This window comes from Phymastichus coffea, unplaced genomic scaffold (genome assembly GCF_024137745.1).
Source record: "Phymastichus coffea isolate CEN01 unplaced genomic scaffold, Cenicafe_Pcof_1.1 PCOF00002, whole genome shotgun sequence".
NCBI classification, from domain to species: Eukaryota; Metazoa; Arthropoda; class Insecta; order Hymenoptera; family Eulophidae; genus Phymastichus; species Phymastichus coffea.
In genome coordinates, this window is record NW_026706813.1 from 12,340,939 (window position 1) to 12,356,185 (window position 15,247).

The following is a 15,247-nucleotide window of genomic DNA, read 5'->3' on the forward strand; positions in this document are numbered from 1 at the left end:
TTACTGTAGTATAGTCAAGCGAATTAAAAGGATTTACCTTGAATAGGCAATTTTACGATCTTTAGCTCCCTAACTAACGTCCAGTTCAATCCCAGTATTCGAATTGATTTAGTCTAGGGAATTGTGAAAGATAAACATAAGCCTATTTACACGGTACTAGTAACAAGAGTCAGCAACCAAGTGACTTAAGGTGAGTTCACTAATGAGTGTTACTCAAAGTTGGAATTAAGTGACAAATCTAAAGGTGAAGACACGTATACCCATACGTAGATAACAGAGTGGCAGTTAGCTCTGCAACCTGGGATAGTGCACTATCATTTTCGGCTTTTACACAACTAATCCGCCCCCCCCTCCGTTACAATTATTAATAATTAATTAAGCAAAAATATTTAAAAAAATAAATATTTAAATGATAAATTTTGTAATGATGGAAAGAAGGAAAATAGTGACAGAAAATCACTTAATTTTAATTATATTCAGCAACGTTTCGTCAGCACATTTGCTGTTCTCTTCAAGCTTTATTAATAGAAAAACAACAAATTATTAACAATAGAGTTTGCACAAGTAATTTTATAATATAATATAATTATATGTATATGTGTATACCTGATTTCTCTCGTAGTCAAATTATTATAGGCTAAAACGAATAGATCGTAGCACAGACAATTTTTATTCCAAACGATCATGTTTTAATATCATTGGATGTAAGTTCCTTATTCACAAACATATCGTGTCATTTAGTCTAAGAGGGATTGGACAAACGTTATGAACAAATTAAAAATTGTGAGTTTCCAATAGAAGAGATTCGGAAAGGTATAAAATTTTTATATAATAACACATATTTTGTGTTTAACAAAATTTATTATAAACAAATATTTGGAAGCCCGATGGGAGCCAGACCTATCTTTCCTTTACTGGCTGATATTGTTATGGAAGACTTAGAGAAACATTGCCTGAGCGTGTTGTGGAATGAATATCAAATTAATCCTGTTTTTTTTTTTTTTTTTTTTTTTTTATTTATTTAGCCTTTTGAGCCTTGTTGGACATTTCAGCTACACAAAAAGTAACATACATTGCCATTAGTAATATACAGTATAATTTTTACATTGTGACTTACATTAAATTTTCAAGCCGCACGATTTTAAATATGAGAGAATATACAAACAAGCATTAATGTCAGGAAGAGATACGATTCTACGCTAAGAGGAAGCGAGTAACCTATTTTTCGTAAGTTTTTTATCAGCACGCTTCTTTGTTTATCATATAAAATGCATTGCCAAAAAACATGATTAATATCTTCATCTGCTTCGTTGCAACTGCAGATAGGATTCGAAATAATGTTTATTCTGGCTAGCGACGCGGCTAGGTTATAGTGATTTGCTCTTATGTGAGAATGGCCTTTGCGAAAACCGTGTTGGCTGTCGGGGATTAGATTGTTTTTTTCAGCCCGATATTGCATCCTATTTTTTACCATAGTCTCGAAGAGCTTGCAGGTGCAAGACGTTAGAGAGATAGGCCGAAAACTTTTACCGACACCTTTGGGAATAAAGTGTATGAAAGCGTTTCTCCACTCCTCCGGGAAGGAGTTCGAATCATACATTAAATTCAGGATATCTAGTAAGAGCAATTTGAATTTGATAGGAAGATTCGCCAAAATTTCAAAAATCAACCCCGTCCATACCAGGGGAGGAATTGACATTTTTAGAATCGAGGGCTGTATTAAATTCAACAAAAGAAAAGTGTTTTACAAGTAGGTTTGTTGGGAATAAGTGGAGAGTTAACTTTTTCTGATAGTAGACCATTGTTTTGGTTCGATTGTAAATTTTGAGGTACATGAGAGAGGTTTATTTTGACCCATTCATTTTTAAAAATTTTGCATTTGTCCCAAACGTAGCTGAAATTTGTGTGAAAATTAATAGTCTCGGTAAATTTGCGAAAGCACTCCTATTTCTTTAGTTTAAAGTTCTTTTTGCAAGAGCAGCATGTTTTTTATAAATAATCAAGTCATCTAGATTTTTGCTGAATCTCCACTTTTTCCACGACGCTCTCCTGAGTCTTTTAACACGATCACATTCCGCATCCTACCAAAGGACTGGGTTATTGTTTCTGTAGACTATGTTTGTTACAACTTTTTTCGGCGAAGAGTCATGGATAGCTTTCGTCACAGTAGACATAAAAAAACTATATTATTCAGGTGGGCTTAGCAATTCATAATCGTTAACGAGAAAGTTTGAATATTGATCATTTAGTTTTTGGTTGAAAGTGAGCCAGTTAGTTCGAATACATTTGATTTTAAAAGATTTTTTTAAGTACAAGGATTTCACAACATTAACGGCAATGGTAATCGGATAGTGGTCAGAGCCCAGGGTTTCGTCTGAGACACTGAAGTTGACTTTGTCCGAAAAGTTAGTAGACGAAAATATAAGGTCAATATTTAACCTTAAATTTCTGTTCAAATCAATACTAGAAAGGGAATCACTATTATGAAGGAATAAATTTTTATGCGATTGGATAGAGTTTTCTAGTCTACAGCCGTTGATATCTGTTTTACGACAGTTCCAATTTTTATTGTGTGCATTAAAGTTACCCACAAAGAGGCAAAGTCTATCATTTTTAATGTTATTAATAATAATGTCCCATTCAGCCTGTCTCAGATCGAAACCAGGAGATCTATAACACGCGAAAAGGTCGAAGCACGGAGAGATGCTATTTATATGCATGCCGCACAGCTCTACATGGTCGCAAGGGGTCTTTAGATCTACTATTTCTATAAACGCCAATAATTTATGAACTAAAAAGATGATACCACCTCCTTTTTTGTGTGTTCGGTCTCTTTTCATCGGAACAAAGCCCGGAAACTGTACGTTTATTTCAGGTGTAAGCCAACTTTCGACGCATACGAGAATATCAATATCTACGAGCAGTTTTTCGATTTCAGGACGTCTGTTTGTAAAGCTTCTGCAGTTCCAATAAAGAATTTTGAGATCTCTACATTTTTCTTCAGCCAATTTGAAAAGAAAAAGTTAAATTAGTCGGAATCAACAGTGTTTCATTCACTCTGTAGGTCAGAAAAGTCCATAGGTTCGGTGGAGTTTTCATCACTTAGACGCGCAACAATTCTATGTAACCGATTTTTTAAATTTTTGTTGGCTAGCTGATCATGAATTTCATTGAGCATTTTAATAAGAGAAGCAGTGTCTTTGGTGAACTCTCCAGTTACATCCGGAATGTTTGTCACTCCATGTGCGAGTACAAGAAAGTCGGCAAGTTGCTTGAAATCAAGAGGGTAATTATTTGTGTTCATCATGACAAGAGGTTTAGCTGAATCTAGTTGATGCTCCACGTCCTCACTAGTCACTTTTTTTTTACTCATACCTTTAAGTTTCTTCAACGGCCGGCCAGCCCGCTTCTTCAAAGCCGCAGTGGCTGCTTGAGCCACTTGAGCCGCTCCGGCGAGCGAACTTGTCGAAGAGTCGGTGCTAGGAGGTGTGGGGCGCTTGAGGTTATCTGGGGGGGGGGATATTTTTTGCTTATCATTGGTGATATTAATTTAGTCGTGTTGTCGATGGCTGGAAGAATTTCTTTGTTGCGAGGATCAATGACAGAAGGCGGGGTGACATTTCCAACGGTAGTGGTTGTGTTGTTATTTTCGGAATTTTCCGTCGATTTCGGCGTACTAGCACTTATATTCTTGCAGTGATTCGCTGAATGACCTTCCTCGCGATAAAGGAAACAGCTCAATTTTTTTGCTGAAAGGTAAATGTAGTATGTCGTGTTGAGTAGGTTGATCTCCATTGAAGGCTGAAGCTTGATTATATCTTCTTTCTTGCACTCATCTGTGCGTTTGTCGGTGGTTTCCTTGCTATTCATGTAGATACATATTCCGCCGTGAGAAATACGTGATACAAATCGTATATTAGCTGGATTAGTTAGTTTTCCGATAGCAATGGTATATTCTTAAACCGTAATTCCCTCCACAGCATCAATTACGAGAGCTTGTTCTTTGGTAGGCACTTGTACTTGTTTCGCAACATAAGCATATGACGATTTGGGAGAGGAAGACTGTGATTGAAGCGTTACGTTGAGAGTAGAGGTCATGGTTGACTATGGAAGTTGGTTGGTGCTTCCGGAACCAGAAGCACTAACCAACTGCACAAAACGAGCTTCTTGTAGGCCCGAACGCAAAGCACCGGCACACACTAAGCGTTTTATGCAAAAAAATTCACAGCAAGCATACACGAGGTGCAAGGTGTGAGATGTAAACACGTCCGATCGCGACGGTGTCTCAAACCGGACTCTCAATCCTGTTTTCTATTAAAGATATGTTGATGATACTTTGACGTGCGTTCCGAAAGATAAAATTGATTTAGTTATCGAGACTTTCAATTCTTATCATAATAGACTACAATTTACGTTTGAAATTGAAATGAATAATTTTATTCCATTTATTGACTTAAAATTGATTAAAAATAATAAGTTAGAATTTGACTGGTTTAGGAAAACAACATAAACTGACAGAATTTTGAATTTTAACTCAGAACATACAATTCATCAAAAAAAAAGTTAATATAGTTTCAAATTTAATTAACCGAGTATTTTTACTTGCTGACAAAAAATTTCATTCCAACAATTTAAAAATAATTACTAATATCTTGAAAAAGAATAATTATCCATCTTTATTTATCAAAAAACATATATATACAAAAACGTAGCAATAAATACAAAAAAAAAGGGAATAATAATTCTAAAAAATTAGAAAATCAAAAATTACCTACAGTCTCTATTCCTAATAATTGCAACATCTTCAAAAAATGTTCATCTCTCTTAAAAAAAAAAAAAAAACAGAACGTTATGCCTATCCCTTTATTTCAAAAACCATTACAAGAGTTTATCCGTTTAGGGAAAGACAAATCTGATTTATTAGACAACACTGGTATTGTCTACAGTTTTAACTGCAAACAATGTTGAGCGGTCTATATAGGTGAAAGTAAACGTTCCTTAAAAATTAGATTAAACGAACACGAAAAACAAATAAATAAATAAAAACATTGATTCAGATACAGTAGCAGATACACATAGAAGAACGTTCTTACACGAATTTGACTGGAAAAAAGCAAAGATATTGGATTATGAAAAGAATTATAAGAAACGAAGAATATCCGAAATGTTACACATTGGCTTACATAAAAACATGAAAAGAGGATATACAATATCTTAGTCACATCTATAAGCCTTTATTAAGATCGATGAGGAAGAGATAATAGATGAAGAGTACGAGGTTTGTCCGGAAAGTATCGGGCCTACGGTTATATCTTCGCGCCATAGTGTCGAGCAACCTCTACCGGACAGAAACGTCAACAGTAAAGCCTCACGAATCTATTGTTTATTTACTGACACCTGCCGGACGTATAGTTCATGCGCAGCGTGTCTTTGTTTATAATGCCTTTTTCGCGTTCGTCGGATTTTGATATTGTCAAAAATGACTGAAAAATAAGATCAACGAATTTGCATCAAATTTTGCTTTCAACTCGGAAAAACAAGTTCAGAAACTATTGAAATGATCCAAAAGGTCTTCGGAAGCGAGTGTAGGAACAAAACACGAATAAAAGAGTGGTATAAACGGTTCAAGGATGGTCGCACTTCTGTCGATAGTGATTCTCGTTCCGGCCGACCTTCGACGACAAAAACCGCAGATAATATTGAGCGGGTAAGATTCGCAATCAAACAAGATCGTCGTATGACTGTGTAAGAACTAGAAGAAGACATTGGGATACCAAAAATTATCATTTCAGAAATTTTAACCGAAAATTTAGGAATGAAACGCGTGTGTGCGAAATTCATCCCAAAATTGCTCACAGCAGAGCAGAAGAACATTCGCTTAGAAATCGCTCTGGACAATCTGGAAATGGTCAATAATGATGATAATGTGCTTAGAAAAGTTATTATAGGTGATGAATCATGAGTTTATGGTTATGATCCTGAAACAAAACAACAATCTTCACAGTGGAAGCATTCTGAATCACCAAGACCAAAAAAAGCACATCAAAGTCGGAGCAATGTTAAGTCAATGTTGATTGTTTTTTTCGATTGTGAAGGTGTTGTACATCATGAATATGCACTAATAGGTCAGACAATCAATAAGGAATACTACTTTCAAATTTTGAAACGTTTGCGTAATGCAGTAAGAAGAAAATGGCTGAACTTTTGGTAAAGTGGTGACTGACTTCTCCATCACAATAATGCGCCAGCGCATTCATCCAATCTTGTGCAGCAGTTTTTGAGCAAATACAATATCGCATTGCTTCGACAACCTCCATACAGTCACGACATAGCCTCTTGTGACTTTTGGCTGTTTTCAAAACTAAAAAAACCACTCAAAGAACACTAATTCGATGACAAAACAAACAAAACAACGGTTGAAAACAATGCGACGAGTGTACTTAAGGCTATCCCTAAAAGTGAGTTCCAGGACTGTTTTGAAAAGTGGAAACATCGATGGAACCGTGTTATTCAATCAAGTGGGTATTACTTTGCAGGATGCCACCCACAAGATGATAAAGAATAACGCTACCACGAAAATATAAAGGTAGGCCCGATACTTTCCGGACAGACCTCGTATACGAGTATATATGGGGTATTATGACCAGAAATAATTTGATATAATTATTTGACTACGAGAGAAATCAGGTATACACATATACATATAATTATATACTATCCAAATTACTTGTGCAAATTCTATTGTTAATAATTTGTTGTTTTTCTATTAATAAAGCCTGAAAAGGTCAGCAAATGTGCTGACGAAACGTTGCTGAATATAATTAAAATTAAGTGATTTTCTATCTATCACTATTTCCCTTCTTTCCATCATTACAAAATTTATCATTTAAAAAATCATAAGGAAATTAAGACAGTATGTTACGTTTAAATAAATATTTAATTAAATAAAAATACTGAAGACAATATGTTGTTTATTTTTTTATTTACCAGTATAAATGTGCAAACCACGATTGATTTATCATTTTGTTACTGATTACGGAAGCAATGCGGCAATGTTTAACCACTGGACGTTTCTGATAACGTTATTTGTCTTCATAATATTATTTTATTTTTTCATAAGGAAAAAATATTAAAAAACGTTACATAAAAGATCAAATTTAGTTAAAAATTTTACTTTAAAAATATAATATTGGTATATAATCAATAAATGCCAATGCATTAATTAACCCGTAACCCGACATCTTTCCCATAGCTCCGAAAACCGGATTGTACAAAACAGGCCAGCGCTTCAGTACTCCGACGCTACATAGATAATAACGTTGACCATTTTCGTCTTAGAAGAGCACCGGCAATTTTCGATATTCATTATTAAACCTATTGCGGACTAAGGTTATAAAAGCCTCTTCATTTTCACACAAAATTTATTACATACGCGATATAGTGGTTGAGGCATTAGAATTATACTATTTATATTTTTATAATATTAATTCTTCATATTCGTCAACAATACCACATTAAGTGAGTATATACGAGGTGTGTTCAAAAAGTACTCGGAATTATCGTTTTTCCAAAAAAATATTTATTCGTTTACATCAATGTGGTCCCCTTCAAAGTAATCCCCCCCAGATATAATACACTTATGCCAGCGTTTTTTCCAATCTTCGAAGCATTCTTGATATTCACTTTTTGGTATGTCCTTGAGCACTCTCAGCGATTCGGCCTTTATTTCTTCAATCGAGGATAAACGCCGTCCTTTCATGGGTCTCTTCAACTTTCGGAATAGGAAAAAGTCACACGGAGCCATATCTGGTGAATATGGAGGTTGGGGCACGACTACGTTATTGTTTTTGGCCAAAAAATTACGAACAAGCAACGACGAGTGTGCAGGTGCGTTATCGTGATGCAAAAGCCATGAATTGTTTTTCCATAAATCGGGGCGTTTTTTTCGGATTGCTTCACGCAAACGTCGCATAACTTCAAGGTAATACTCTTGATTAACCGTACGACCTTGTGATAAGAACTCATGATGCACCACGGCCCTGCAGTCAAAGAAAACTGTAAGCAAAACCTTCACATTTGATCTAACTTGACGTGCTTTTTTCGCTCTTGGTGACGTTGAATGCTTCCAGGTGGATGATTGTGCTTTGGTTTCGACATTATAACCATACACCCGTGTTTCATCACCAGTTATGACCCATTCAAGCAAACTTGGATCGTCGTTGACGTCGTTTAACAACTCCTGAGCGATGTTTATGCGATTGTTTTTTTGGTCAAAATTCAGTAGTTTTGGAATGAATTTTGCTGCCACCCGTTTCATGCCCAAAACATTTGAAGAAATGTTATGATATGAGCCAATTGATATGCCAACTTCATCAGCAACTTCCTTGATCTATTTCTTTTAAAAAACGAAAATCGCCGAGCTCATAAAAACACGTCAAACCTTAGCGACTACCGCAGACAAAGTAAACAGTGAATATAGCTGAAAATTTTATCATACTTCAGGGGCATGTATATCAACACAATAAAAAAAAATTTTGACAATCGGACTCTCCAGACCCGCGAAATTTAAAAATTCCGGGTATTTTTTGAACACACCTCGTAAGTTGTTTTCTTTCAATTGTAATAAACATGCAAAATAACATTGTCGAAATAAAATTTGAGTGAATCAATGTATAGTGATAGAGAATGGATAATTAATTTAATGATAAATTTTTAAATAAAGTATAGTTTTTAATCAATTTTTTTCATGAAATAAAACACATTTTTTTTTATATAGTGGACTTCAAAAAAAGTTTAAGAGTAAAACCAAGTTCAGAATAATAGAATAGAATGATTAAAAAATACTGCATTATCTTAGATTTTATTAAACATTTTTTTAATTTTGCGACATGATAAGAAATTGGAAAAAAATTTATTGTTCAAATCTACGTTTTGTAAGTAAAAACGCACCTATTATCTTTTTGAAGTTTTTCTGTATCTTTCTAATTTTAATTATATTTGGGTTTAAATAAACGTGTTTTTTTATAAAACATACTCTAACTTTGTTAAAAAATAGTTTTAGGAAAATCTCCTTATCTAAAAACTACAAAAATTGCCTTCCAAACCCTGCTGGCTTTTTGAGTTATTGTTCCCGGAAACTAAATCTGCATAGGTTGAAAATGAGACAAGATTTTTTCTTTTTTCATGTCTTTCTAATAACTATAAAAACCTATATTAAGTTTGAATATTTTTAACTCTACAGTAGAACTTCTTGAAATATTTCAGCTGCTCTTTCGAATACTGTTGGATTTTTTGAGCTACGACATTTTACTGATGCGAAATAAAGCTTTTTAGCTCTCGTAATTTTTGCCTGGAGTGCACAAAACCATATGACGGAGATTGTATATAATCACATGAATCGTCATCCAAGGTGAACAGTGCTAGTGTAATACTTTTATCTACCCACGAGAAAAATTAGTCAGTTATTAAAGTTTCATATCTTTGGTTGGAATTATAGTACAGAAACGAGAGAGCATTCAAATGATGTAAATGATAAATAAGATAAAACCCCAAGGTATACTTAATATCTAGGAATATATTTAAAGTAATAATATATACTTAATACTGGAGTATATTTGTTTCTGAGCTCTGATACACTGAAGTACTTTTTGGAATAAATGACTTTAGACTATTTATAGGGGTAAATTATTTTACAGTCATTACTGACTATTTTACTTTGCACTTTTCAGAAAAAGAAACAAGGGAACTTATTATATACTGTATTCTCTAATTGTTACAATAAGAATTTCATATCACATTGTACACGATGGAAATCCAATGTACTGTCGGTAAAAAATACATAAGAAAGGCTGATTTATAATAAGAATTTCTGCCTTCGTGGTCATTAAGTACAAGAGGTCATTGCAATGAATTTTTATCTGGAAGTTTTCTTATATATGTTTTGGTACTGGAAAGTCGAAGATAGCATAATTTTTCAGAAGAACTTGAATAATTTATTCATTGAACCTATAAATTAGAAATATATATGTATTATATTACCACTTTTATTTACTAAACTCGTACCGATATATGGAAAAATTTCTTGTACAAGCTCTACAGAAGTTAATTTTTTTCTGTTAAGAAATTCAAAATTATATCATAACAGATTATGATAGAAATTACACAGACCTATATCTGAAATAACCCAGAAATGCGATAGTATATTTCCGTATATATTCAATGCGCTGATATTGAATCTGCTTTAAGAATTGATTGATCACCTAAGATTCTCGAGATATCCTACCGAAAAATGCAAAAATCATGATTATTTTCTATTCTCGAGATTATGTAATACCGTGAATAAATTTGTTACAAAAACCAATCAAATCATGACAAAGCAGTACTTTTGCCCGTTAAATCTAGTTTTTCGATTAGGGATGTATTTCTTTTATATCGAGATGTCTGATTGATGTCAAATATTTTGGCAATTTTGCAACAACATAAAAATCACAGACTACAGAGGTCGGAAGTTACGGCAATCGGGGTCCAAGTGTCTGAGGTTATGTGATCACAGATTATAGAAGTCGGAAGTTAAGGCAATTGAAGTTCAAGGTTCTAGGCTTATATGGTGACAGATTACAGGGGTATTTGGTAATTAGGCTGTTATAATGTTGATGCAGAACTGCTAAAGTACTTAAATTCAGTCAATGACATTTCGATGAAGAGAAAACATAATTTCAATCCTCAAAATAAGTTTTAGTTTACAAGAGTGCTGATTTGTCATTATTCTACTTGTTTTTAGAAAAAATGTTTTGCGGAGCTACGTAACCTTGAACATAGCAAAAATCAGAATTTTCGTACTTTTAGGTTAGGATATATAAAGAATCTTTTATTGAAATTGATCAACCGAATTGATCAATCACCTTAACTAATTGATCAATTTTAAGAACCTACGAAAATATACTATCGCGTATTTGGGATTTTTCCATTTTGAAGTTTTATCGGCCTGTGTTATTGTGATATAGATTGTATATTTTACAACGATCACAGAAATTGGAATAGACATTTGCAGAAATTAAAAAAAATTATAAATACGGCCATAAATCTGTAACTTGAATTTCATAATGATATTTTAATTTCAATTGAGAGCGAGAACAAGAAAAAAATTTATGACGAATTGAAGGAAGCCGCGCCAAAAATAGCTGTTAGGTCATTGTCTTGTTTGGATTCCAGCCGAGAAGAAACTAAAATTTTTCAAATTTCAGCATTGAAAGTTAATAACAGAAAACTTCATAACGGTACATTTTTTTCATTAAATTTTTAAGGTTATAAAACAAAAACTTTTGTGATTTCATATTATTTGAGGGAGCTTCTCATTGACAAGTTTAAACAATTAAAACGCTAATCTACAGGATTTCTAAAGCCATTGTTTATAATAATTTTTTATTATGTTCACATAGAATAAGTGAGCTTTAATTCCTACTTTTCCATTGTTTTTTTATAAAACAAATTGGCGAATAATACATCAGTTAAAGAACGAACCACTTACTGAAAAAAATATTTAAAAAAATGTATTCTAACCCTGTAAATGTTAAAAAATAAACTATAGCGATGAATTTTTTAGTACAGTATTTTTATATAAAATTTTGTTATTAAAAATCAGCACGTTTCTTTTATAACACGTTTGTTTTATAAAAAATTATTCAAAACTATGCCAAAATTATTTCTTTGAATATCAATCCGTTATAATTATGAAATTATTCACAATAACATTCTTTCAAAAATCATGCAAAAAAACTCACTCACTTGTATCCTAGCTTCATTCAATTTTGTACTCCTGGCAAGTTCTTCTCTGCAATAAATATCAGGATAATGTGATTTGGCAAATGCCGATTCCAGCTCGGCAAGTTGTTCCTGGAATAACCATTTATTTTTTCTTATTTATTAAATTACTAGAAATATTTTATCACTTGCTAGTACTCGATTAGGCCATTTATAGTGAACTATAGTAAGGTTTTAAAATATATAAATACTGTAAATAAGATTTATAATCGGAGGTTAAAAATCTGAGTAAAAATATCAATGAATTATAGCAAAAATGTCAGTAGACAAACTTTAGTAATTCTACAACATATGAAAGTATATCTGCATGCATAGTCGCTTGTGCGATGCAGCAAGATGAAAAATTTTATAAAAAATATGCTCCCAAAATGTAATTTATTGGCTAAACAACCTTACTGAAGAAGAAATAGCGCAGAATTGCAGATTGCATTTGTGTAAAGTAAATGTACCGATGATTAAATAAGCATAATATACAACACTAAGAATACCTTAAGTACAAGAGTAAATTTAAAATAGTGCAGTCAGAAGCATTCTTCAAAAATAGTAAGATATGGAGTCTCCAGATAAATCTAAATTTAACATTTCAACGATTTTACAAATTTCAATAAGAAGAAGTGAAAATTTTTTTCTGTAAACAGACAAGCAATTAATGTCGATTTTAGCGAAGCCCCTCCCGTCTTTCATGACCCATTGATTCTTTTATATTCATTGGCCTATTAAGCAAGCTGGTTCGAGCAAAGTATCTCCTATGATAAGAGGTCTTCTCTGTGTAAGAATCGACATAGATAATCTAAGCGTTTATTTAAATAACATTGTAACATAGCTTATAGATATTAAATTCTACTACATGAAAATTCCCATGGATAAAAGCAATAATATTATATTGCTGATATATTATTATGGCTCTAGACAGGTCAATTTAATTTCTCCATATTATTAAGTTAAAAATAAATAAGCATCAGCATAGTTAGTTCAGTAATATGATGACTCAGAAAAATTTTGAAATAGTGCTGTCTACACCACAGCAAGCAAGATTTAAAAGTTAGAGGTTTAGTAGTTTTGTTATGTGACGACTAAAATTGTTGAAAATCAGGACGCTTATTAACGTTTATTTTTATCTTATTTTCTATCAAAATGTACTATATAAATTCATACTATACAGGACCGGGTATAAAAGTATTTAATGTAACAGGCTGCCGTTTTACCTTGAACCTATCAAACGTGTCTATTAGTTCGGTCAAACGACGCCGTGTTAGCTACGTGCCGTAAGCACGTTAACTCACCTTGTCCGGGAATGCGCATGCGCAGAGTTCTACTATCGATCGAAGTTGGGTTCTCGATCCCTCCGATGGTGGCGCTATCGCGCTTGCTTAGCAGCGCTCCGTTGGCTAATGCTGGTACCTCAGTTGGCGAACCGCCTCTTACTTCGGCTACGTAATCCGTGCTATTTTACCGGCTTATTCGAATTGGACGTAAACAATGACACGGACAAAGAGAAGACAAAACAATACGATCTTTAGGAATAACCACTGACCGCTTTATTGACCTTAATATGTTACACGGGAGGGATTTGCCGAGAGACTCACGCACGCTAAATCGACTGACAATATAAACGAAGAGAGAGAGAGAGTGAAATTCGCGATCGTCACGGACTAAACGCTCGCACGCTTTAAATAACTCTACCGCGCACGCTGCGCGGGATCGCACACCAATTACAATCAACAATATTGTACACCTACCGCGGGATTGATGGGAATACGGTGGCCAACCGTATCCGGCGTACTAGCTACGGATTAGCTGTCTCTACGCTCGCTGATCCGCTGCTGTTTCTCCGCTGCTTGTTGTTTGGTTTGCTGCTGCTAATGCTGCTGAGGTTGCTCCACTCGCTGATGAAGCCGCACACTTTTAGCGGTGCGCGCACTCCACACTCGGGTTCTCACTCGGGAAAATCGCACACACAGTTGTCTCTTACTCTCACGCTCGTAAAAACTATGTTGCTGCCGGACTGAAAGACATAGTCATACTGGCTAGCAAACTCTCCCCTCCCGGTCATTGCCCCTACGCGCCCTCTCTCTCTCAAACCGATCGCGGCTGTTACGCTCAGCCGTTCAGTAACCTCCGCGAGTCAAAACGATTTTCGGCAATCGTTGCATTAAAAATAATTATAAATAAATTATTTAGAATCTTGTAGCGTAAATTAAATTAAGAAGTGATTATTAATTTTAGAAACTGCAGCAAGGAAAAGCTTCACTATGCTTCGAAAGCACTAAGCTCAACCTTCACAGCGATGAAGATTTTGTATTCGGGCAATAAAAATGCTGGGGTAAGCATACGTGTTTTGGGTTGGGTAGGCTGGCTGATTACTTGAAATAAAGAGGAAGATTGTAAGCATGAGACTGTAATAACAAGCGTGCATCGCGCCAGCAGACGAGACTATCTGTAGATCAGTGCAGTCGTATATTATTTGTCTCTCGTATATTGGAACTAAAATCTTTTCATTTTTATTCTTGTTCGTAATATTTCAAAGTTGAATTTAGCAACTTAGAACACGTGAGATTGCTTAGAAAATTATATTACATTATTATTACCTACAAAAAAGAAAAAGATCAGAAAAAAAGCCCAGATTGTTATTACCATAAAACGCTAATATTGCGTGGAATATACTACTGTGGGCAAAAAGTAAGGTGAATTTGTTTGTAAAATGAAAAATCTTTATTTATTCTTCTACATCAATGTCATCCCCTTCGAAGTAATCCCCTCCCGATAAAATACACTTATGCCAACGTTTTTTCCAATCCTCGAAACATGCCAAATAGTCCCTTTCCGGTATAGCCATCAGCGCCTTCTTCGATTCAGCTCTTATCTCCTCAATCGACTCAAAACGCGTTCCCCGGAGTGGTCTCTTGAGTTTTGGGAATAGCCAGAAGTCACACGGAGCCAAATCAGGCGAATACGGTGGTTGCGGAACGATATGCGTCGAATTTTTGGCGAAATGGTCACGAAGAACGAGTGCAGTGTGAGATGGTGCATTATCGTGATGCAAAAACCAAGAGTTGTTGGCCCATAATTCTGGTCTTTTTAGACGAATTGCTTCACGCAAACGACGCATAACGCTCAAATAATATTCCTTATTAACAGTTTGGCCGGGTGGAAGGAATTCATAGTGCACCACACCACGAAAATCGAAGAAAACTGTCATCATGACCTTGATTTTTGAACGACTTTGACGTGCTCTTTTCGGTCTGGCCTCGCCTTTAGCACGATATTCGCTTGATTGGTCGGTTGTTTCAGGGTCGTAAGCATAAATCCAAGTCTCATCTCCCGTAATCATGCATTTGAGCTTGTCCTGATAGTCAGAAAGCATTGTTTCACACACATCAACGCGGCGACTTTTTTGCAAGAAATTGAGAGTTTTCGGTACCAAACG

At 34.6% G+C, this 15,247-nt stretch overlaps 1 protein-coding gene across 1 annotated transcript in view; it reads right to left on the reverse strand.

Moving 5' to 3' along the window:
- The window catches only part of LOC131663186 (homeobox protein unc-42-like), a 914,883-nt gene that overhangs the window by 610,880 nt on the left and 288,756 nt on the right, over positions 1-15,247 (reverse strand). The window contains exon 3 of the mRNA XM_058933391.1: positions 11,785-11,892. Coding sequence (XP_058789374.1) covers positions 11,785-11,892 — 108 coding nt within the window. The remainder of the gene's footprint in view (positions 1-11,784; positions 11,893-15,247) is intronic.